Raw genomic sequence first — 25744 nt, 5'->3', positions numbered from 1 at the left:
AACGGCTAACGTGCCTTCAGAAGCACGGATCATCTTACTTTTTGGACAATCAGGTGATAAGCCTGTAATGTCCTAACCAAACTAGGGATCACAAAGTGATTTTTTTTTAAATATATTTTTGAATAATTATGTACGGTCACGAGCATTAATATGTATAGGTACCCTTTGGTACCATGTCACATTAACTTTTTTGACAAATTGAACTGTAAGTCTCACTAAATGTCAAATATGTTAGTGCGACAGAGTCCTAAAGTGGGTACATTATATTGCTCATGACTGTACCCGAGCAATGAGAAAATAGGTCTATATCTATATTTTATATGGAGAACGTAGTCTTGAAAGTCCTTCATTCCACAAAGACGAAGCCGCGGGAGCATAGGTACCTAGCGCTAAATAAATCGCAAAAGACATTCGATACTAATTTCAAGCTCTTGCTATGGATTCTGCGCGGACGACCATTTTTTGTTGCCGTCCCTTTTCCGTCCCTCTCTAGCGCAGCGGGTGCGAGCGACACGGCAACACAAAGGACAATGACTGCTGTGACGTGCATCACTTGCGCTTGCGCAGCTTCGTGGTTTATTTACTGTACTGGCAGTCGCACGTGGCTTTGCTCGGGATTTGTCTTGAGAGGCTCGATTGCTTTTTACATACATAAACTCACGCCCATTGCCCACCGTAGTAAGTAGAGAGGAATTTATATATATATTTTTTTTAATTTGTATTTGGTTGTTTTCTCCTGAGAAAAAAGGCAACACTTGTCTAAGTATACAAGTCTTGTCTTTTTTGGAGTGTTGCTTTTGCGGAGGACAGGAGTCCTAGTACGACTTTGAAATAGACTACTCTGGGCGCCATCACACTCGCGTCAGACAGAGTACTGCGGGGCGGAAGGCAGGAGGACAACCATTGCCCTATTTTTCCCTAAAAAGTAGCGTGTAGAATTCTACACCGACAAGAGCGTGGCTCTTAAATTAGTGATGAGTGCCTTTAGGATAACTTCATGATCCAAATTGTGTTAACAATCGGTTCACAATTAATCATCATCATCAGCCGTACGACGGCCACTGCTGGGCATAGTATTAATAATAATTATTCATAATTTCCTTATTAATTATTTTTATGTTTTTAATTTAGTTTAGATAATTAATATCAGATTTATGTGGACAATAGGCTCGCCACCAATTACATGGGACTATAAGCATAGCTGGCGAGGAGTGAGTATGTTCCATACACCTCTGCCTGCTCCTTCAGGGATACAGGCGTGAAGCCAAGTTGTTTTAGTTTTTTTTTGCCAACTAAAATCTTTCATCTTTTGCCAATACTTCGATTTGTCTAATAGCTGGTACAGTCATGAGCAATATAATGTACCCACTTTAGGACTCTGTCGCACTAACATATTTGACGTTTAGTGAAACTTGCAGTTCAATTTGTCAAAAAAGTTAATGTGACATGGTACCAAAGTGTGACCGTACGCCTTTTAGCGAGTTCAGGACTTTTCTATTATGCATCATTCACCAGGGTTATATTTAAGTCACCTTTTCAATTTGCTTTACCTGGCGGCCCCAAAAAAAAGAAGAATTAAAAAAAAACTACACATTGCGCCCTAACCAGGTGTTACGTGAAAAATGTCAATCTAAGGGACCGGAATTCTATATCTTGTTTGCATATCAACGTGCTGTTGGATTTGCAACTCAAAAAACAAATAGTAGACTTTAAAATCGTTTGAAGAGTTTGTTGTACAAACGCATTTGGCAGTGTCGTTGGGTTTTTGACTTTAAATTATGTGGAAACGGTGTAAAGTTGAATGGGTGGGTTGTGGTAGAAAGTAAGTGTTAAAAGCGGTTAAGTATGGAATTGAGTTGGGTGTAAGCATATCATATATTGGCCCCGATTCCTGCAGATACCTCCTAATTTTACTTTAAGTTATACCTGTCATTTTCTTATCCGCCGAAAAGGAAAGGGACGGATGATTGACAGCTCTTCATTTTAGGAAGAATGAGTAAACGAATGAATAACCCGGGCGAATCAAGAAGGTATCTGGCTGGTATTCAATCCGTTTGACGTGTGCTGTCAACTTGATTCTGTCGGGTTATTGGTCAATGTTGTTGTTTCAGATATTATTCAGATTTGCGCTTAAAATTGAGGTGTGTTCCATAAATTTTATGCTTGTCGATTACCCGTCCCTTTCCTTTTCGGCGGATAAGAAAATGACAGATATAACTTAAAATAAAATTAGATGGTGTTTACAGGTTTTTACCATAACTGTACAATAACGTCAAAACTCGCTCGACGTAAAGGGAAAATAAGGCTATTTTCCCTTTTTTTTTTACGTCGAGCACTCGCCATAAAGAGACTCGCCGTAGCGCGGGTCGCCGTTCGGAAAGTCGCTGTCAACGCTACAATTCGGAATTAGCACCACTATCTACGTATTCATAAACGTTACTTGCGATCGGCTCAGCTCTATCATGGGCTTACACACGAAATAAAAGAAAGACGGTGGTAGACCCAAGTGAGCGCAAAACGCACGCCATAAAAATGAGCAAATAGTTCATACTTAAAAAAAAAAAACTTAATTAAAATTTAACGGTCTCAGTGGTTGAGCGTTGAACTCACGATCCTTCGGCCCCGGGTTCGAATCATCTTCGTGATCCCCAGTGATTGGGACATTGCAGGCTGATCACCTGATTGTCTGAAAGTAAGATGATCTGTGCTTCGGAAGGCTCGTTAAGTCGGTGGTCCCGGTTACTACCACGATGTAAGTGAGTTATCGCTACATGAGCCATGTCAGGGGCCTTTGGCGGCTCAATAATAATCTGAGGTTAGAAATTCACCTCACAACCCACTCGAACGAATTCACAAAATAAATATAAATGTTTAATGAAAATTCGAATATTATGTTTTCGAGATTCAAGATTTGGGAGGCATATCCATGTTAAGATAAATCTCGCAAAAACTGCCTATCCCGATCACTGCTTATGACAGAGGGTACCCGGCGCCTCCACCATTTGAACAGTTTTAGGACAGTAATTAAACAGAAACCTTGTAAAAAAGGTTAGTGATTATTTAGAAGATATGATTGCATGGGATTTACTGTCTGGTAACTGATATTAGGCAGCCAAATTACAACATTGTATAACAACATTTTATGTTTTTTTTTTAAGAACGTCCAGGACCGTGTGCCAAGGTTTTTCTTGCAGCTTCTTTTCCCCGTCTATACAGTTTGTGAGAAGCTGCAGTAGTTTTAGGCGGATGAGACGTTCGTTATATTGTAAAAAATAACTACTAAATAAAAAGCAAAGATATTTTCGAATTTTTAAAGCTTTCAAAGTGCCGGAATTAGAAATTACGGACAGATGGAAGAGAGAATGACTATTTAGAAGATGAGAATTACCGTCTCGGAACTAATATGAAGGCCAAATTACTGAAATTATATTCCATATTAGAAGAAGCTAAGTAGCGCCATGACATCGCCGCCCATGTCAGCAGACAATGAATTACACAACGCAATAGAAAGTCGCCGCTGACCGTCGCAGGCGCAGGTCGCCATCTTTGTTCACTTCCGCACTCGCCTACGCGACGGTAGCGCCATTGATCAACTGTCAAGTCTGTCATTTCGGGTGCACCTTTTGGATGTGCATTCGAATCTGTTTTCTTTTTTAATTTTTATTAATTATTATTAGTTGTTGGTATTGTTTTTAATTATTGTGTGAATATTTACTTCTTAAAACAAAATGCTCGGGATGATAAGCAGCTGGGTGCATTTAAGAAGTTTTTTTTAAGGAAAATATACTTATTTTAGTCGTTTTAGATGTAGTATTTTAGCCCCATATGGCTTATGGTATGGTGGTTATGGTTTGTTTATGGCATACGATTTAGTACGATCTACTATGAACCGGCGTGCGTGTATGAAACGATCGATGAATGTGGAGGAAGCAAGAGGAATGTGTCAGAGAATTCCATAGTCCCTGTTTACCCCGGTGGGAAATAGGCGTGAGTTTATACAGGATGGCTCTTCTTATATCACGATGACTTTTGACCCCTTTACAAAATGGAACATGTGAATCTTTGACGAAAATTATACATACGATTTTCTCTTTTCAACGTGACTTAGAACTAAAATCTAGAAACGGCATATATATGTGCCGCATGTTAACTACTTGGCCGGACAAATGGAGCGCTCTGAGGGTAATAACATTTCTCAGACCTATGTATTGCACCACAGTATTGCATTAATAATTACCCCAACGGACGAACCCATTTGTTAGTTGAACCCTCATTTCATTGTTCAGGGCAGTTAGGGGACCCTACGCAAATGTGGTGCTTGATCATATGGGCATTTTGGGTGCATTCAAATATTTTAAACTGGCAAACTCGATTCGTGTGGTTCGTTACAGTGAAAACCATATAAGCTGGTAGTTCTTCGAAGTCCCGTATGAGTCAGGAATACAATTTATTTCTTAGAAATAAATTGAAAAAAATAAGAAAGAAACATTTACTACTTCCGGACACCACAGACACATACAGACAGGTACATTACATTCAACACAGGACAGAAACCACACGGAAATCAATACACAGAAAAAAAAAGAAAAAGAACAAAAGAAAAAGAAAACCAAGACAAAAATCATTAACAAAAATAAAGAAAAACAAACTAAAATTATATTAATAGGAGTTTTGTTGAAGAAAATCATAATATAAGAATGTGATTCAAAGAAGGCGTTTGCGCCCGATATTCGGGCGTGATTATATGTATGAAACGTTTGAGATCTGTAATTCTGACAGCTCTGTTATTCGCCGCATTATCGAGGGGTAACACCCTCTATCAAACACGCGGGGGTGAATTAATCCACGAGACAGTGTTGCCGTTGTAATAATAATAATATTCCCATGATTTATTATAGTTTCGAGTTTTGATCGTTGAAAACGTAAGTAACATAACAAACAGCGCCTATATACGTCCCACTGCTGGGCACAGGCCTCCCCTCAATCAACCGGAGGGGGTATGGAGCATACTCCACGCTGCTCCACTGCGGGTTGGTGGAGGTGTTTTTTACGGCTAATAGCCGGGACCAACGGCTTAACGTGTCCTCCGAAGTCCCTGTTTATTATTATTATTTATTTATTTAGTTCGGAAAACAAAGAGTTCCATTGGTGTTAGTAGCACTTAAAGTAGGTTAGTAAAATTAAACTAAACACAAAACAAATAGGATTTATAATGCGCCTATTGCCACGCGCACGAGTAAAAAGTGATTTGCATACATACATACATACATAAACTCACGCCTATTTCCCACCGGGGTAAGCAGAGACTATAGAATTCCATTTGCTTCGATCCTGACACACTTCTCTTGCTTCCTCCACATTCATCAATCGCTTCATACACGCACGCCGAAAAAAAAGTGCCGAAAAGTGATTTAACTAGTTGAAAACTAGTCTATTGGGGGGTAGTCAGAGGTACATCCATCGCAAGATGAACTAAGTACCCACACCTCACCGAGCTTTCTGTTAGACCAACGTGATAGGTGAGCCGTATCGCCGTCTATAATGGTCGAGCCAACTGTGTTAGTGAAAACTCCACTTAAGATAAATTAATAACTCATTGGTGTAAGTCTGATATCAGCTTGTGAATCTGTTATTGATTTGATTCGATTTCTATACTAAGTATGGATGCAAGATGTCTGTTAGTGGCTCTGCCGACCCCAATAAGTATTACAGGCGTGTGTCATGTCTGTATGTTAAAAGAACTACTTCTAGGGGAAGGTGTATGTCTAGGAATTACAATGTCGGTATTGTGAATAGTATTTTGGCGTCTCCAGAATCGGCAGATGCTAAAGTTCTATTTAATTTAGTGCATTTTGGTATTAAGAGCCGAAAAGTGTAAAAAAAGTTTAAGATTTTTATACTTAATTTTATTGGTTTCATGCCTTTAGGTAAAACCCTCCTTAAAAATAAAGAAAAAAAACTACCTCTAATCACAGATCTCTTCTGACCTTGTCACACCTTACTTAAACCAAATCCAACGATTCAGAACCAAATTAGTCCTCAAAATGGTTCAGAATACATAAAAATAGCATAACACAGAATCCCAGGGCGGTACCGTACCCGTTAATCTGCACACAAGTAAACATTCCCCCTCTCGCTCGCCCACTTGGCATTTGACCTAAGAGTGAGAAGGACAGAGGATAAGGACTAGAATCAATACCACATGACAGGCCGCTGTTTTATTTTGTCGGAGACATCTTTGCGTCTGTATGCGAGTGGACGATTCGTAGGGATGGGATGGAGGGGACTGGCGCTGGTATTTTAGTAGCTGTTAATTTCGAACTGTTCGTATTAAGTATAGGGATTAGGATGTTAATATCATTGGACACCTATATAGATTTAGCGATATCAGAACTTTACTGAAATAATATTTGAATAAATTTTACAGGTAATTTTAATTGTCAATATGATAAACATTTTAAATAAAGCTCAAGTCGTTGGCGCAATGATTTCTGTAGTCTATTTAATAGCAATATTGTAATGATACTTTTTAGAACTAATATTTATATCTACATAATAAAAAAAAGCGTTTTTAAAAGTCACTTTTTGGTAATCTAGTGTGTAAATCGTCTTCGGATATCTCGCAGAGAACATTTTACTACCTGTTACACGTACTAGTTGCCGAATACTAGTTCTTCATCCCATCCCTAGTATCCCACTACTCTGCGTTCAAATCGTGGCTATAAGAGTTAAGGTTACAGGTTTTATATGTATTCGGAATGTCGACCGATAGTGGCTTGTCGGCTTAAGTCTGTTTTCAGCTATAATATTGTATGGCTTAAGCTATATCGGTGCCTTGTATGAAAACCAGGAAATGCAATCACGACTCGAGATCGCGTATTCGAAATTCCGCGGGATTGGAAATATAAAAAAAAGTAAAGTTAGGATGGCTGAAAACGATGAAAACTGCTTGTTTGATAGTGAGGTTATTTAAAACAAAATATTTCTTGAAAGAAAACAAAAACCTTATTCTTCAATATTACTAACAAAATAAAATATTACTATGAATAAAAAAATATTACTAGTTAACATTATTATATTAATATTATTTATCTTTAATATTATTTTATTATGTTTAAAGTGCAATGAAGAGTTTTGGGTGAATCTCAAAATTTCAAGTTTGGTGGCGAAATTTCATATTATTTTTTCGTGAAAAATTGGGTTCCGACATGAAAAAGATCCAAAAGGATCCTCGGTTCCGACATGAAAAAGGAATTTTTCAATTCCCAATTTTCCCAATATCCCCAATTTTTCACGAAAAAAATATATGACAGTTGCCTTGACACATTTTGATATTCACCCTTTTGTGTTATATTGTACTAACTAAATAATAAAGTTTTCTTTGGAAATCAGCATAATCAAAACAAAAAGTATAATTCAAGGAGATTCGCCCAATCCCGTCAATTTCGAATAGGATCTCGTCATATTATGCTTCGGGATTGATCCCGAAAAATTAAACGACATCTCGAATTGGAAAAATTAGACGTGTACGACAAAGCAACCTGTGACGTCACAGAAAAACGTGACAAAATATCGCACTTAATACATTTTTCTTTATTAAAATTTCATAAATAAGTTAAATAGAAAAAAGGAAACATTTTTGTCACCTTTAGATCTATCTTTATTTAGTGATTGGAATTTCATAATTTATCTTTGACCTGGGAAACTAGCCATTTTCTGTGCTGTACTTTTTTTTTCTTTATTATGTGAATGAAAACGGCCATCATGGCGTACTCAGAATACATCCATCGCAAGCAATAAGCCCAAATAAAAAGGCCGCCCAAATTGTACTGTTGTCATGTGTTATGTCTGATTGTTGAAATTTTAGTTCTGTGCAATAAAGTATATTTGATTTGATGAACTAAGTACCCACACCTCACCGAGCTTTCTGTTATACCATCGTGATAGGTGAGCCGTATCGCCGTCTATAATGGTCGAGCCAACTGTGTTAGTGAAAAGAAGTGTTTTTTTTTTATTTTCAGGACATAGTACTATTATCCTTTATTCTAATTAATACTATCTTCTTCTATCGTGTGGGTTGTGAGGTGGATTACCAACCTCATCAACCCTGGTGTCAGGGTTACTATTGAGCCGCTAAAGTCCCCTGACATGACTCTTGTAACGACTACTTACTTACCAGTAAGTAGTAACCGGGATCAACGGCTTAACGTGCCTTCCGGAGCACGGACCATCTTACTTTCGGACAATCAGGTGATCAGTCTGTAATGTCCTAATCAAACTAGGGATCGCAAAGTAATTTTAGTGATATTTCCTCACCGGGATTCGAACCCGGGACCTCCGGATCGTGAGCCTAAAGCTCAACCACTGCACCACGGAGGCCGTTATTAATACTATTACTAATATAATACTATAAGCGGGTATAAACACAATACCTTACTTTTCTACGGTAGTCGGGTAAAAAGGGTCCGTTAAGTACCGAATAAGTAAAATTGTCCTTGTTCTGTACAATCGACCCTTAGAGGGCATTTTGGACCTTTTGTTCGTCCATCCCTCTCACACTTTAGCTAAAGAACTATATCTGTCACTGTCTGGCGATAAATCCTTCTATTACAACAATGTTTATATTCGATTGTCATTTATTTATTGTTATGGTTATTTGAAAAGTATTGTGAATAGCAAATTATATCGTGAGTGTTGAGTATATACGGGCACGAGTACTAATATGTATACACTTTGAAACCATGTCACATTAACATTTTTGACAAATTGAACTGTAAGTCTCACTAAATGTCAAATATGTTAGTGCGACAGAGTCCTAAAGTGGGTACATTATATTGCTCATGACTGTACATAATGTGATCCAAATATGAAGCACCAATTATTTTTATATATGCTTCTGTTATTACATTGTATTTTGGAATAATTAGGTACTTAAGTCTCTTCTTCTAATCGTGTGGGTTGTGAGGTGGAATATCAACCCCGTCAACCCTGGCGACAGGGTTATTAGTGAGCCGCCAAAGGCCCCTGGCTCATGTAACTACATACTTACATCAGTAAGTAGTAACCGGGACCAACGGCTTAACGTGCCTTCCGAAGCACGGATCATCTTACTTTCGGACAATCAGGTGATCAGCCTGTAATGTCGATTCTCTCAAGTAATGAGAAAATAGGTAATTATCACGTTTATTCTAGACAGCGCCATCTTATTTTTGGGGAACGTAGCCTGGAGTCCCTCATTGAATAAATAAATAAGTAATTATTATTATTGTTAACGGCCTCCGTGGTCCAGTGGTTGAGCGTTGGGCTCACGATCCGGAGGTCCCGGGTTCGAATCCCGGTGGGGACATATCACAAAAATCACTTTGTGATCCCTAGTTTGGTTAGGACATTACAGGCTGATCACCTGATTGTCCAAAAAGTAAGATGATCCGTGCTTCGGAAGGCACGTTAAGCCGTTGGTCCCGGTTACTACTTACTGATGTAAGTAGCCGTTACATGAGCCATGTCAGGGGCCTCTGGCGGCTCAATAGTAACCCTGACACCAGGGTTGATGAGGTTGGTAATCCACCTCAGAACCCACACGATAGAAGAAGAAGATTATTATTGTTCATTCATCAGCTTTTTTCTGTATTTTATTTTGTACTAGCGACCCGCCCCGGCTTCACTCGGGTGCAATGCTGAAAAAAAAAATTAAATTATTTACGACATCACATTAAAAACCTTAAAAATAACAGTATTTCGTCACTATTTAATGGACGTTATTATACATATAAACCTTCCTCTTGAATCATTCTATCTATTAAAAAAACCCATCAAATTCCGTTGCGTAGTTTTAAATATTTAAGCGTACTTAGGGATATAAGGACAGTAAAGCGACTTTGTTTTATACCATGTAGTGATTAATAATTTTATTTAACTACAAAGGGAGTAATTCCAAAACCTGTAACAAGCCATAATAGGTACAAAGGTCTGGCCCCTGTCAAGGGGGAGTTCGCCCCTCAGTAGTACCCCGAACGACAGACGCGCGAACGTAGATTTTAAGGACTGTACCAACATTACTTACTCAAATCAATAATACTATTATTATATTATTATTTTTATTTTATTTTTTATTTTTTTAAACTTTAGTTTATCTCCTCTTTCGGAGGGTATTTGCCAGAGTCACGGGTCGCAGACTATTATTTTTATTATTTATATTATTATTTTTTATCTTAATATTTCGTATGTGCGTTGACTTCATTATAATGTGATGTGATGTGATGTCATTATAATGTATATATGTATATGTAATCCGTGTCTGTGGTGTTCTAAATAATAAATGTTTCTTTCTTTCTTTCTTTAAATCGGCATGTTCCGTGTAGAAGGACCAAAAAACGTGTATAAATGGTTTATTTAATCAGTTGAGCGTCGAGCTCGCGAACCGGAGGTCCCGGGGACATAACACAAATATCACTTTAAATAAAATAAACTAAAATAAAAATTGACTATTTCAGAATTCCATAATAGTAATTACATAATTGTTAGGATCGGGGTGTAAGATTCCTAATGGCTGTGAGGGCTGGTTATCTGAGATGAAAACGTCCATAGAATTGCAAAACTCACTGAATTTAATTTAATTTCGTACAAAATGTATGTTTACATTACATACAGTAGTTAAAAGGAGAGCAAGAACGGAAGTGAAGAGACAAAATGTTGTCACAGTAATGGAAATATAAATTTTATGTTGGGGTTGCCAACAAAAATTCCATAGATTTTCATTCATCATTCCACACATAAAAATATTTAAAATAATACTTTGTGACCCCTAGTTACGACATTACAGGCTGATCACCTGAGTGTCGATAGTAAGATGATCCGTGCTTCGGAGGGCACGTTAAGCCGTTGGTACCGGCTATTAGCCGTAAAACACCTCCACCAGCCCGCAGTGGAGCAGCGTGGTGGAGTATGCTCATACCCCGTCCGGTTGATTGAGGGGAGGCCTGTGCCCAGCAGTGGGACGTATATAGGCTGTTTATGTATGTATGTATTAATTAACGTAATGTTTTCGTTTGTTGCAGATCTGCCGGATGATGTTCTGTGATAGTGTGTGTGATGTGTAGTGAGTGTGTAGTGATGGCGGCGTGTGGACATCCAAGATCCTGGCTTCTGAATGCAAACTAACATTCAAGGTGAGGTTTATACATACACATATTTATTTAGGAACAGCCTCCGTGGTCTAGTGGTTAGAGCGTTAGGCTCACGATCTGGAGGTCCGGATTCGATTCCCGACGGGGACATTGTCGAAATCACTTTGTGAGACTGTCCTTTGTTTGGTAAGGACTTTTCAGGCTTGAATCACCTGATTGTCCGAAAAAGTAAGATGATTCCGTGCTTCGGAGGGCACGTTAAGCCGTTGGTCCCGGCTATTAGCCGTAAAAACACCTCCACCAACCCGCAGTGGAGCAGCGTGGTGGAGTATGCTCCATACCCCCTCCGGTTGATTGAGGGGAGGCCTGTGCCCAGCAGTGGGACGTATATAGGCTGTTTATGTGTATGTATATTTATTTAGGTACACATACAGCAATACATGTGGGATATAGAAATAACACGGGATATTTTAAATATCTTTAGGTACTCCTTATATTTTAATAAAATCCTCTCACCCGACCGACAGCGCACCAAAGACTCGCCTTTCTTACTTTTTAAACTGCCTTACGTCCCATTCATTAACCATCCTCCTTTCATACCATAAACAATCAAATTCCTATTCATTATCCTTCCATAGTATTCTCACTTTCATACATACATATGAAACTTACAGACTGCATTATAAATAGAAAGGCTTGGTATATATGTTTGCCAATTACATGCGTACAGTCATCAGCAAAATCATGTACCCACGTTGATGGTGTTTAGGGTTATTATTGAGCCGCCAAAGGCCCCTGACATGGCTTATGTAACGACTACGTACTAAGAAGTAGTAACCTACAGTAGCTTGGTCGAAGACAACAGGCCAAATGTGACGGTCTAAAAGGCCAAATTGACGCGACAGGGTATTTTACTGAGTCCAAGGTACCAGCCCTGCCCTAGAAGAAGACTGAGTCAAAGTTAAATTTTCCAGGATTTGCCATTTCCAACCAATGAGTTATTAATTTATCTTAACTTCTTAAGTGCAGTTTTCATTAACACAGTTGGCTCGACCATTATAGACGGCGATACGGCTCACCTATCACGTTGGTCTAACAGAAATCTCGGTGAGGTGTGGGTACTTAGTTCATCTTGCGATGGATGTACCTCTGACTACCCCGATTGGAATGTAGGCAGCTCTTTTATTTGTGGTTCACTGAATAGTAGCAAGAGAAGTGTGTCAGGATCTAAGCAAATGGAATTCCATAGTCTGCTTACCCCGGTGGGAAATACGCGTGAGTTTATGTATGTGTGTATAATCTTATGAAATAGGTCTTGTTATCTCGTGTGGATTATGAGATCGATGACCGACCCCATCAACTCTGGTGTCAGGGTTACTATTGAGTCGCCAAAGCCCCTGACATAGCTCATGTAACTACTTACTTAAGTAAATAGTACCCGGTACCGAATGTATAACATGTCCTTCGAAGTGGGTGATCAGCCTGCGATGCCCTAACCATAGTCTCTGCTTACCCCGGTGGGAAATAGGCGTGAGTTTATGTATGTATGTTCACATAGAGGACACAAGCGGCCGGCTACAAGGTCGTTGACCTCACTTTCCGACCACACACGTTATCGTCAGTACAAACTGACCATGTCTGTAATTGGGCGCGGATGACAAGTGGGTGTCAGTCAGGTGGGCCCAGAGGTCACGTCAGGTCACAAAGTCCTTATCGTTGCGCATTTCACTCATCAAGGGCCCAGTCTCCTGCTGCAGAATAGGCTAGTTTCCAACAAGTCAAATCAGTTACTTTTCACTAAACGTCAAAACACGAAATCACTATGGAGTTTGTATGAAAAAGCAACCTGTGACGTCATAGAAAAAACAAATGAAAGGAAAACATGAAACAGTAGGACTAGGGCCCTGTGCTGGGAGGTTTTCTGGCCACGTCTTTCCCTGAGCGTTACAGATTCCGATGTGGTAGTAGTTTTACAGCTAGTTACATAATATGTAATTTAATTTTTTGACGTTCAAAAAGCGCTAACTTTGTAAGCCAATTTAAAAAAAATAAATATTTTTGAATTTTTTTTTCGTGACAAAATGTCGCACCTATTATTACATTTTTATTTATTAAAATTAGTAAATAAGTTGTTTTAAGTTTACGCGGTTATTATCATAATTAAAACACATAATAACGGGTTCTTACCGCGTTTAAATGGGGATATGAGACTCCCGATATTTCGACACTGTTGCAAGTGCCATGATCACGGGATGACTCATCCCGGTGTTTAAATTATTAGTAAATAAGTTGAATAGAAAAAAGAAAACGTTTTTTGTCACCTTTAGATAATCAGAATTTCATAATATTTGACCTAGAGTGTTATTGAATTCATGTTTGTATCATACATAATTGATATCCAGTGGTTTCTAGGATTGGTGCCCGGTTATTGGTAAAAGGCTCGCTCCCTATTCAAATGTAAAAATATCTTTGTTCAGTAGGTAACATAGTTACACTTTGAATCGTCAATTTTCACATTACGAACGTATCATCCGCCTAAAACTACTGCAGCTTCTCACAACCTGTATAGCCGGGTAAAAGAAGCTGCAAGAAAAACCTCGGCACAGGGCCCTAGGCGTTCTTTAAAAAAAATAAACATAAAATTATATTTATACAATTAAGTAATTTAGCTGCCTAATATCTGTTCTCAGACAGTTAATAAATACAGCCTCCGTGGTCTACAGCCTCCGTGGTCCACAGCCTCCGTGGTCTAGTGGTTAGAGCGTTAGGCTCACGATCTGGAGGTCCGGGTTCGATTCCCGATGGGGACATTGTCGAAATCACTTTGTGAGACTGTCTTTTGTTTGGTAAGGACTTTTCAGGCTTGAATCACCTGATTGTCCGAAAAAGTAAGATGATTCCGTGCTTCGGAGGGCACGTTAAGCCGTTGGTCCCGGCTATTAGCCGTAAAAACACCTCCACCAACCCGCAGTGGAGCAGCGTGGTGGAGTATGCTCCATACCCCCTCCGGTTGATTGAGGGGAGGCCTGTGCCCAGCAGTGGGACGTATATAGGCAGTTTATGTTATATGTTATGTTATATAAAGTTAGTGATTATTTAGAAGATATGAATGCATGGGACTTAAACGTACCTGGCGAGGTCTCGATGTATACAACTATACACTTCTGCCGAACCCTCTGAGGCGTGGCGCTATGCTCCTATTACGGTACCTAGCTAGTATTTCGTAGATCTGTGCTCAGAGCCTGTCTACTATTTAACAAACGTCTCCGTCTAGAGGTCAAGTGCGGTCAAAGTCAAATAGAGAGGTTTACAAAATTAAACCTAAATAGCACCTTTGAGCTAGCAGAGGAGCTCGGTGGCGCAGCGGTTAACGCGCTCTGTCTGCGATTGTTGAAGTTAAGCAACTTTCGCATAGGCTGGTCATAGGATGGGTGACCAAAAAAAAGTTTTCATCTCGAGCTCCTCCGTGCTTCGGAAGGCACGTTAAGCCGTTGGTCCCGGCTGCATTAGCAGTCGTTACCGTTCGGCGGGGTCAATTGCTACATGTGACACTTTCTAAACCCCCCACGAGATTTACCCCCAAACTTGCAATTACCATTATTATGTATGCGATAGAGTGGGGTATCCTCCCTTTCCCCCTATCAGCTGTTTGGGTGGGGTGCGGAAGGGGGGTCTTCCTTATTGCATTATCCTCCCGACCTTGGACTGCAATGAATGAAAAAAAGACTCGTATGAATGAATGAACTTGTGAACAACAACATATTATGTAGATGCTAACAACTGTACAACATAAATAAAGCGCGCCTATTTCCCACTTTTTTTTGTGACTTATTGTTGATTTGCCGCAGATGGCATTAACTACTTGGCCAGAAAAATGGGGAGCGCTGAAGGCTGTCAACAAACAACAGGCCTAAGGGTGCCCAGTTGGGCGCGAACCTCAGCTCAGGGCGTCGTCAGAGAAGAAAAATATTCGAAAGAATTATCGACCCTAATGGACCGATAGCGATAAGCGCTGATTGAGGGAAATCGTCGACCACGCCGGCGGGGTCGGTATCGGGGTCCTAAAGCCCATCCCACTGGGGTATCATTCTAATGTGATTTTTTTTAAAGGCGATTGCGTGGTTTTCACTACCTACCTATAAACGAATCATATCCGTTTGCCCTAAAACCAAAAAAAAAATTAGATACCTCGTGTGGCCTAAGCTGGAGAGATGACTGACAGTTTCACCGACCAATGAGTCATCGTATGAATGATCTTTTTAAAGGATGTACCATGTACTAACTAGGCATTGACTCATGAAATTAGTCAGCCACACACACCTACCATTTAGAAATTTTCCTTCTTCTATCGTGTGGGTTGTGAGGTGGTGTACTAACCTCATCAACCCTGGTGTCAGGGTTACTATTGTGCCGCTAAAGGCCGCTGAGGCTCATGTAACGATTACTAAACTCTTTCTACTGGGTAGAAATTTTCCCGTATCCAAGGGTTGCCTGGAAGAAATTGCTGCACGAGCAATAAGGCCGCTACCCATGAAAATACGAACTCATAGATAGGTGTATACGGGGTGTAAGTGACACCGTAATAAATACTGAGGGGGATGATTCAGACCATGATTCTGAGTTGATATCAAGTGGAATTTTCCGTCGCAAAAATTCATGATTATTTTTTAGTTTTTTTAAATATTTTTCAATTCTATACTTTTGCGATGAAAAATTCCACTTGATATTAACTCAGAATAATCAGCTGTTTCATCCCCTTCAGTATACGTTACGATGTCACTTACACCCCGCACAAGTACATACTGTACCCATACCACAGTAATATCACAGTAGGTATAGGTGTTAGTGACACCGTAACGAATACTGAGGGGGATGATTCAGACCATGATTCTTAGTTGATATCAAGTGGAATTTTCCGTCGGAAAATTCATGAAAATTTTTGTTTTTTTTATTATTTTCTGTTCCATACTTTTGCGACGGAAAATTCTACTTCATATCATCTCAGGATCATGGTCTCAATCATCCCTCAAAGTTTTCGTTACGACGTCACTAACACCCTGTATAGGTGCACATTTTTTTTTTGAGTCTTGTATACCGGAACCGGAAGGCAGAGATGAGTGTCCCCACTCCTCGCCAGCTATGACTAACCGGGCACAAATCCTGCGGGCTTACATGCGTAACGTGATAAAATTATCGATCGATTAAATAAATTTTATCGAAATCGATAAGTTTGTTTTTTACCCCAACATGCGTGCGACACAGAACGACATGACATGACTTATGTGGGTTCACATATTAGCACCAATCGACAAAACGATATAACTATATCTTATAATCAATAAAATGACAGTGACAAAATTTTATCACGTTGAACATTTTTTAAATTTTAATTTTGACCCGTTATAACATGACACGATATTTTGGAAATGTAAATTTTAATGTTGTTGATTTTAGAAAGTTTTATGTTTTGAGTGCATGCCAATTGTTTCAAGCTAAATTTGTATTATACTTTTTATTGTAAATTAATATTTGCACGCCTGCAAGCAGGCTGAATACACTAAGGACATACATATTACTTATTAAGACCATTGTACTGTGTTCATGCAAATAAACGATCTATCTATCTATCATGTTAGCCCTACTGGAAACCAAGTGATATCAATTATCTATGATTCAAACTCATAAAGTCGAATTCAGTGGATTAGAGACCCGTACTAATAAGTCGGACATTTTATCACGTTTTTCTATGACGTCACAGTGTGCTTTTTTTCATACTAATTCCATAGTAATTGCGTGTTTTGACGTATAGTAAAAAGTAACTGATTTGACTAGTTGGAAATTAGCCTATTCTCTGCATACAATATATACCTAATTATATTTGAATCAATTTGTATAAATAAATAAGATTACAGATAAGTAAACAAAAGAAACAAACTCGAAATATCACGTTCATTCATATTTGCGTTTATAAAAAACATCCTCATTCACAAAGGGGGCGCAGGGGTATGTACACCCTCACCCTTTGAGGGGGGAAGGGGGTAACTCCCCTTACAAGTAGGTATGTAGTCTGTGTTCTACGTATAATATATTGTTTAACAAATAGGAAAATGTCCAAATCATTTACAAATTATTTGGAAAACTTTACATTTACACGTATAATCTTATAAATAATATTAGGATTAAGGAAGTCATATATAAAGCGAAGCAGAAGAGGCAAGATGATTGGACACTTAATAAGACACGAAGAATTTATTAAAAACATCATAGAAGGGAAGCTACAAGGAAAGAGAGGAAGGGGAAGACCAAGAAGAGCTTACATGGAACAGATTAAAGAGAAGGCGAACGTCGAAAAAGCCTTTGATAGACAAGAATGGAGAATGCTACACCGATAAGAGCGTGGCTCTTAAATTAGTGATGATATAAAGCGAAGGTTGGTGGTAGGGCTGGCAGAGGAAGACATAGAAGAACGTACATTGACCAAATTGGAAATTTCCTTGGAAAGGGTTCAGTACGAGCTAATCTGAACCGGCGTGCGTGTATGAAACGATTGATGAATGTGGAGGAAGCAAGAGAAGTGTGTCAGGATCGAAGCATATGGAATTCTATAGTCTCATCTTACTATGGTGGGAAATAGGCATTAGTTTATGTATGTGTGTATAAACTTATAAAATAGGTCCTCTTATCTCGTGTGGATTATGATACCAATGACCGCCCCCATCAACCCTGGTGTCAGGGTTACTATTGAGTCGCCAAAGACTCCTGACATGGCTCATGTAACGACTACTTACTTAGGTAAATAGTACCCGGTACTGAATGTCGTGTTCTTCAAAGCGGGTGATCAGCTTGCAATGCCCTAACCAAAGGGATCAGTGACGTTCGTGATATGTCCCCACGGGGTTTCGAACCCGTGATCCCGTGAGGATCGTGAGTCCAACGCTCAACTACTGGATTAGAGAGACCGCTAAATATAAAGTTGGTGAAGTCTTATAAATTGGCTGCACGAGTGTGGAACAATATTTATTTTATAAGATTCTTTTATACCACTCTACATACACATAAAACATAAACAGCCTATATACGTCCCACTGCTGGGCACAGGCCTCCCCCCAATCAACCGGAAGGGGTATGGAGCATACTGGTGGAGGTGGAGGTGTTTGGGGTAGTAGCCCGGGATCAACGGTTTAACGCGTGTTTTTGAAGTTCTGAAGAGTAAGCGACTCTGACGGAAGTAGGGAATCTGGGTTTCCTCGTGGTATTTTTACAATACAATACAACTATGGCTCATCTGTCGTCCTGCCTCGCGTCCCCTGACACGCTGGAGGAGCATTATGAATACCGCCGAAAATGCCAGTAGGTAAAATACTCATCATCGTCAATTTAACACGTTGACAGTCCCCATACAAAATGTTTTGACTTCCTTGTAAGTCCCGCATATTACTTCACTACTTTGCTAAGTTCCCCGGGATCCAAGTGGAGTACCCGCCATTAGTGCGTACCTGGTCGTTTTTTAGTGACCCATGTATGGGTCACGGACGTATGGAGCTGGTCCTTCATGACCCATATATGGGTCACGGGACTGCCAACGTGTTAAGAGCCACGCCCTTGTCGGTGCAGCATTTCCATGCTACTTTTTTAGGGACAAATAGGGCAGTGGTTTCCCTCTTGCCTTCCCCCCGTAAATACCTACATGGCAAAATGGCGGCTTATTTTTCTGACGCTACGCACTCACGACGCGTCATTCGCGTTCTTATATCGCCGAATTAAGAATGGTTTTTAAGTTAGAATCTACGAAAGTTCACGTCTCAAAATAAACACTTTGTTCGTAACTTTGACCTTGGCCTCATTTTGACGTCACTAGGTCAATGACCTCCCGTAAGTAGGTCATTGACATCAGCAATCTTCAGACATAGGTTATGTTTTGGATGTTATGAATGAAAATGTGGTTATGATTGGGGCACAGCTGAAAATCAGTGTTGTGGGAGTGTCCCCACATTTTGTTGAGATGGTGTCCCTTTTTAGGGTTCCGTAGCCAAATGGCAAAAATGGAATCCTTATGGATTCGTCATTTAGAGTGAATGTTTAATTATTATGTTCACTCGTTACATGAACCATGTCAGGGGCCTCTGGTGGCTCAATAGTAACCCTGACACCAGGGTTGATGGGGTTGGTAATCCACCTCACAACCCAGTTCGGAGCTTAATCGCGCACTGAGATATTAACAGTAACTTTTCGTTTAACATTAACGTCCCCACTGCTGGGGCACGGGCCTTCCCTGTGGATGGATAGGGAGAACGGGCCTTAAACCATCACATGGGCCCAGTGCGTATTGATGGTTATTAACGACTGCTAATGCAGCTGGGATCAACGGTCTAACGTGCCTTCTGAAGCACGGAGGAGCTCGGGATGAAAACTTTTTTTTTGTGGTCACCCATCCTATGACCGGCCTTTGCGAAAGTTGCTTAACTTCAACAATCGCAGACCGAGCGCGTTTACCGCTGCGCCACCGAGCTCCTCATAACTGAGTTGAAATATCTATATAATAATTATTTTGTGTGTATGTTTCAGACGTGGTATGGAAAAGGAGAATGGCGACGGGGGCGACGCGGCGGCGAAACCCCCGCCGGACGGGCTGCTGGACGCCGCCGGGCTCTTCGGAGGTAGGCAGGACATTACATTGATATTTAATAATAATAAGATAGGTGGCCCATCCAGTTAGTGGCGAGTCACCGCCTGCTCATTGTATCCATGTTACCAATATTGGTCGAGCAGGCGCCATAGTCCCCCATAGCCCCAGTATCCGGTCCACTAACCCCCAACCCAATAGCCCAGTTCCCTTTGTTCCCATAATCTGCAATAGTCCTACACGAACCGGGGATTGTCTTTGGGTGCACTCCCATAGTGTATACAGGGACAATCGCCGGTTGGTGTCACACACATTTATATTAAACTGTCTTAAGGGGCCTCTACTTGTTTGTTGGCTTTGGCCCCACGCACACCATCCAAAAGTCCGGGACTCAATAGGCCCGAGATATGGAAATAACATACATAAATAATAGTAAAACACTTGATTGCACACGAATTCACAAAACATTTACAGGCTAAACTTATTCTAAGGTGGGCAAAGGCCTTATCGCTAAGAGCGATCTCTTCCAGACAACCTTCGGCAGAGGATATAGTACACTTGTACAGCTGCAGTATAGCGCGCAAAAAAGTAAAATAAAATAAGAGAAAAAAAAATATATATATTTGATATTTGTTTTTATAACATTCACCCGTGCTCAGGGTTACCGACTCGTTATAATCTAGGTGTCTTCAAGGCTAGAGTGAATAGGCATTTGCTAGGTAAGCGTATTCCACCCTAGATCAGTTGAGATAGTGGACAAACGCGAGCCTATATTATTGAAAAAAAAAAGTAAGATGATCCGTGCTTCGCAAGGCACGTGAAGCCGTTGGTTCGTGGTAAGTAAGTAGTCGTTACATGAGCCATGTCAGGGGCCTTCAGCTCAATAGTAACCCTGACACCAGGGTTGATGAGGTTGGTAATTCACCTCACAACCCACACGATAGAAGAAGAAGCATAGCTGGTTTTATTATGCCGTGGTCCGGTCCATCTCAGTCGTGCTTGTCGCGACAACGCTCCTTATAAGTCAGCTGACGACTGCCCGGTCACTGCTCCCACGCCATTCATCGACGATTCATTACATATTAACATGCGCGAACGCATAGCTTTAATTCTTACTAGGGTGGAGCTCGGTGGCGCAGCGGTAAACGCGCTCGGTTTGCGATTGTTGAAGTTAAGCAACTTTCGCAAAGGCCGGTCATAGGATGGGTGACCAAAAAAAAAGTTTTCATCTCGAGCTCCTCCGTGCTTCGGAAGGCACGTTAAGCCGTTGGTCCCGGCTGCATTAGCAGTCGTTAATAACCACCAATCCGCACTGGGCCCGCGTGGTGGTTTAAGGCCCGATCCTCCTATCCATCCATAGGGAAGGCCCGTGCCTCAGCAGTGGGGACGTTAATGGGCTGGTGATGATGATGGTGGGCACAGAATATAGATGGCGCTGTAAAGATTTTCCTTCGTTTAACCTTCTAATTTCATGGGTAACAGACATAATGCGTCTTTTATCTTTTTTTTTTGAGTATGATGACCCTTTATTACACCCAGGCACAATTACATCATCCACCCATTATTATTCTGATCAATATAAAGAGAAGCAATATAGGTAGCAACATAATTCTATACATAATGTGATCCAAATATCAAGCAACAATTACTTTTATATATGCTTCTGCCATTACATTGTATTTTTGAATAATTAAGTACCCGAGTAATGAGAAAATAGGTAATTATCACGTTATAGACAGCGCCATCTATATTAGTGTTCACTTGTAATTGACTTAGGTACATATTAGTACTGTCTACTTATTTTAATGATGTCTTAAGAACTTGGAAAGCTCATGCGCCATTGGAAAACAGTACGCTCTGTCTTAGACCACTAGGCCAACTGGAACTTCACAAAAGTATTGAAATTTACAAATTTTTTTTTTGAAAAAGTAACGTGACGGCAAATATTACTGTTGTTTGACACGAAATAAAAAAACATAATCTAGAAAACACTCAGAAAAGTCACTTTTCACACAACTTCGCCACTTTCATTCAGTTTTTATATGCCAGCTAAACAGAACTGGATATTAAACATCATATTGTCGTGTTATTTTAAGTTATTTTGTTTATTTGTTTTTGTCTTAAGTAATTTTATGTTATACCCGTCATTTTCTTATCCGCCGAAAAGGAAAGGGACGGATGATTGACAACTGTTAAATTTTAAAATGAATGAACAACCCGGGCGAATAAAATAGGCATCTCGCTCATATGCAATCCGTTTGACGTGTGCTGTCTTAATTCTGTCGGGTTATTAAATTTTGTAAGGGTATTTGAAACTACCTATACGTGTGTTCTATATTTTTTTATGCCTGTCGATTAGCCGTCCCTTTCCTTTTCGGCGGGTAACAAAATGACAGGTATAACTTAAAATAAACTTAGATGGTGTGTATTAGAATCAGCGCCAATGTGTATAGCTGTAAGTGATACATTAAATAAATGAATAAATATGAATTTTCTAACGTCTATTTCTTGTAATGTTCCAGCATACTGGGGCCGCGACGGGTCCGGCGGCGGCGGCGCGGCTGCGCAGGCGGCGGCGCAAGCGGCTCTATTCGGGTTCGGCGGGCGGTACCCGCCACCCAACACACTGGGAGTCGCCGCCAACCAGGCCGCCTCGCTGCCCTTGCACCCTGCTGCCAGTGAGTACATTCTAATCATCATCATCATCTCCCTAGCGTCATTCCGTTGTCACAGGGTCCGTTTACCTAACCTGAAGATTAGACAGGTCCGGTTTTTTACAGAAGCGACTGCCTGTCTGACCTTGTAACCCGCGAAGGGAAAACCAGCCCAATACGGGTTAGGTCACATACCTCCGAGAATGCATTTCTCGGGAATGGGTTTCCTCACGATGTTTTCTTTCACAGCTGAGCACGTGATAATCAGTTATGATCTAGACATGAATTTTAAACAAATTCGACAATCATTGGTTTAGGCCGGTGCTGGATTCAAACCTGCGACCAAAAAATGGCCAACCGGGCTACCACGGCTCAAACACGAGGAACCTTAACTCGTCTGTCAAATTTGACAACTCGCGCTTTGACATTTACTCATTGTTTTACGCGGTTATTATCATAATTAAAACACATAATGGCCCCGATTCCTGCAGACACCGCCTAATTTTATTTAAAGTTATATCCGTCATTTTCATATCCGTCGAAAAGGAAAGGGACGAAAGATTCACAGCTCTTAATTTTAGGAAGAATGAGTGAATGAATGAATAACCCGGGCGAATCAAAAGGTACGTCGCTGGTATGCAATCCGTTTGACGTGCTGTCTACTTAACTGTGTCGGGTTATTGACGGATGTAAAATTTTTAGACGGACGTGTGTTCCATAAATTTTATGCTTGTCGATTACCCGTCCCTTTCCTTTTCGGCGGATAAGAAAATGACAGATATAACTTAAAATAAAATTAGATGGTATTTACAGGAATTAGCACCAATAACGAGTTCTTACCGCGTTTAAAGTAGGAATATGAGACTCCCGATATTTTTTTGGTCTCTCCAACCACCACCATCTAGTTACCAATAAAATCTCATTCTCCGCTTCAGGCGCAGCGTGGTGGTCGATGGCGTCTCATCTAGCGGCGCAGGATTACCTGGCGCGGCTGCAGGCGTCGGGGCTGAGCTTCCCCCCTCTCAACGACCCCTACTCCGCTCTCTCCGCCCTCTCCTCCTCGCAGATCAAACAGCCGAAGGGGAAACAGCCTTCTAGAACCGACAGGTAACCAACTTCACTAGCCTGCATAACTAAGTAGTGTGTACACTTTTGAAATTTCATTTTTGTCTAAAGTATACTTTATTTTTATTTATTTATTTGGCGACCTCCGTGAACCTGTGGTTGAGCGTTGGGCTTACGATCCGGAGGTCCTGGGTTCGATTCCCGGTGGGGACATATCACAAAAATTACTTTGTGGTCGTTAGTTTGGTTAGGACATTACAGGCTGATCACCTGATTGTCCGAAAGTAAGATGATCCGTGCTTCGGAAGGCACGTTAAGCCGTTGTTCCCGGTTACTACTTAGTGATGTAAGTAAGTAGTTGATAAATGAGCCATGTCAGGGGACTTTGGTGGCTCAATAGTAACTCTGACACCAGGGTTGATGAGGTTGGTACTCCGCCTCACAACCCACACGATAGAAGAAGATTTATTTATTTATTGCATGTCACATGGTATTACAGTTGTTATAAATAAATATTTACAAACATGTGACACCATGTAAGGGCACCGCAAAAGTAGTCATTGTGTGAGACAGCTTCTTGGGGAGGCCTATGCCCAGCAGTGGGCGTCGTACGGCTGATAATGATGATGATGATAAAGTACAGCCACATCACATACATTAAAACATTTTTACATTTAGAAGGTTACGGTATTGTGACTAATTATATGACAATTACGACGTACATAACTTATACAATTAAGGGTAAGTATTTAAAAATAAAGTAAGATTAAAATTATGTCACGGTGTTTTAATTTTTTAATTGACTTTGGGGACATCTCGTAACAGGCTTAAACTGGGCCCAGGGACGAGTTTGCACCGCTGAGCACGTGATAATCTTTTAATGATCTAAACATAAATTCGAAAAGAAATTCGAGAGCTATTGTTGGCCCGTGCTGACATTCGAACTTGAAACCTTACAGTGACAGTCAAGCTTTCTTCCAACTGAGCTACCACGGCTCATTATTATTTTTGTTAATTATATTATTTATTTTTTACAGATCAGGCCACAGGGACTGGACAGAGAAAAGGTACAACTTTGATTTATTCGCTTCAATCAATATGGGACTTTACGAGGGACTTAAAGGCCTCTGGTCCAGTGGTTGAGCGTTGGACTTACGATCCGGAGGCCCCGGGTTCGAATCCCGGTGGGGACATATCACAAAAATCACTTGTGAGAGTGGTTCATTGTCTGAAAGTAAGTTGGTCCCGGTTACTACTTACTAGTATAAGTATTCGTTACGTGAGCTATGTCAGGGGCCTTTAGAGGCTCAATAATAACCCTGACACCAGGGTTGATGAGGTTGGTAATCCACCTCACAACCTACACTATAGGAGAAGTTAACTTCAATCTTACTTTGCTTTCTCTCATCTTGACACATGACATAACTAACGACTATTTTCCAATTGGGGTAGTCAAAAGCACATCCAACGCAAGATGAACTAAGTACCCACACCTCACCGAGCTTTCTGTTAGACCAACGTGATAGGTGGTGAGCCGTATCGCCGTCTGTAATACTCGAGGCCTAGTGTTGTTAAAGACTTGAGTCCTGGAGTCTTATTGGCTTGAGCTATTTTAGAAGACTCAAAGGACTCGGACTCATGTGACTATCGAGTCCTAGGGTGGTATTAATAAACTAATCTCAGCTTCGAGACTGCCCTCAAGATCATGTCAATGTGACAGTTCTCATAGAAAAACAGAGACTTGAGCATGATCTTGAGGGCAGTCTCAGCTGAGATTCGTTTATTAATACCAACCTAAGTCTTGAAAATCGACTCAAGTCTCTAAAAGAAGACTATAAAACTCGAGTTTTTTACAACACTAGGTCGAGCCAACTGTGTTAGTGAAAACTGCACTTAAGATAAATTTATAACTCATTGGTGTAAGTCCGGTGCTGGGATTTGAACTGACGCTTCCAGTAGCATCACGCCTATAACCCTGAAGGGGTAGGCAGAGGAGAACAGATACCTTATTTATATATTTTTTCCTCCAGCAGGTCTGGTCGTCCGTCCAGCACGTCGTCCAGCGCCTCCAAGGAGAAGGCGCCTTCAGTCAGCAGCTCCAACTCCCAATCCAGCAGTATGAGTGAGCAGTCTATATTTAAAAAAAAAGAGGCTTCTATGGTCCTGTTGTTGAGCGTTGTGCTCACGATCCGGAGGTCCCGGGTTCGAATCCCGGTGGGGACATATCGCTAAACTCACTTTGTGAGAGTGTTTAGGACATTGCAGGCTGATTACCT

At 40.6% G+C, this 25744-nt stretch overlaps 1 protein-coding gene across 16 annotated transcripts in view; it reads left to right on the top strand.

Moving 5' to 3' along the window:
* The window catches only part of LOC126378323 (bromodomain adjacent to zinc finger domain protein 2B-like), a 107850-nt gene that overhangs the window by 17191 nt on the left and 64915 nt on the right, over nucleotides 1-25744 (top strand). For 15 of the 16 annotated variants that reach the window (XM_050026533.1, XM_050026527.1, XM_050026526.1 and 12 more), the window contains exons 2-7: nucleotides 11058-11168; nucleotides 19692-19783; nucleotides 22272-22427; nucleotides 23339-23510; nucleotides 24506-24535; nucleotides 25499-25590. In XM_050026533.1, coding sequence (XP_049882490.1) covers nucleotides 19699-19783; nucleotides 22272-22427; nucleotides 23339-23510; nucleotides 24506-24535; nucleotides 25499-25590 — 535 coding nt within the window. In that variant the 5' untranslated portion in view covers nucleotides 11058-11168; nucleotides 19692-19698. The remainder of the gene's footprint in view (nucleotides 1-11057; nucleotides 11169-19691; nucleotides 19784-22271; nucleotides 22428-23338; nucleotides 23511-24505; nucleotides 24536-25498; nucleotides 25591-25744) is intronic. The other variant, XM_050026525.1, reaches the window with a different exon arrangement.

Source organism: Pectinophora gossypiella, chromosome 26, assembly GCF_024362695.1.
Source record: "Pectinophora gossypiella chromosome 26, ilPecGoss1.1, whole genome shotgun sequence".
Lineage (NCBI taxonomy): Eukaryota > Metazoa > Arthropoda > Insecta > Lepidoptera > Gelechiidae > Pectinophora > Pectinophora gossypiella.
The sequence above is the reverse complement of the archived record's forward strand: the minus strand, read 5'-3'. Positions and strand labels throughout refer to the sequence as shown.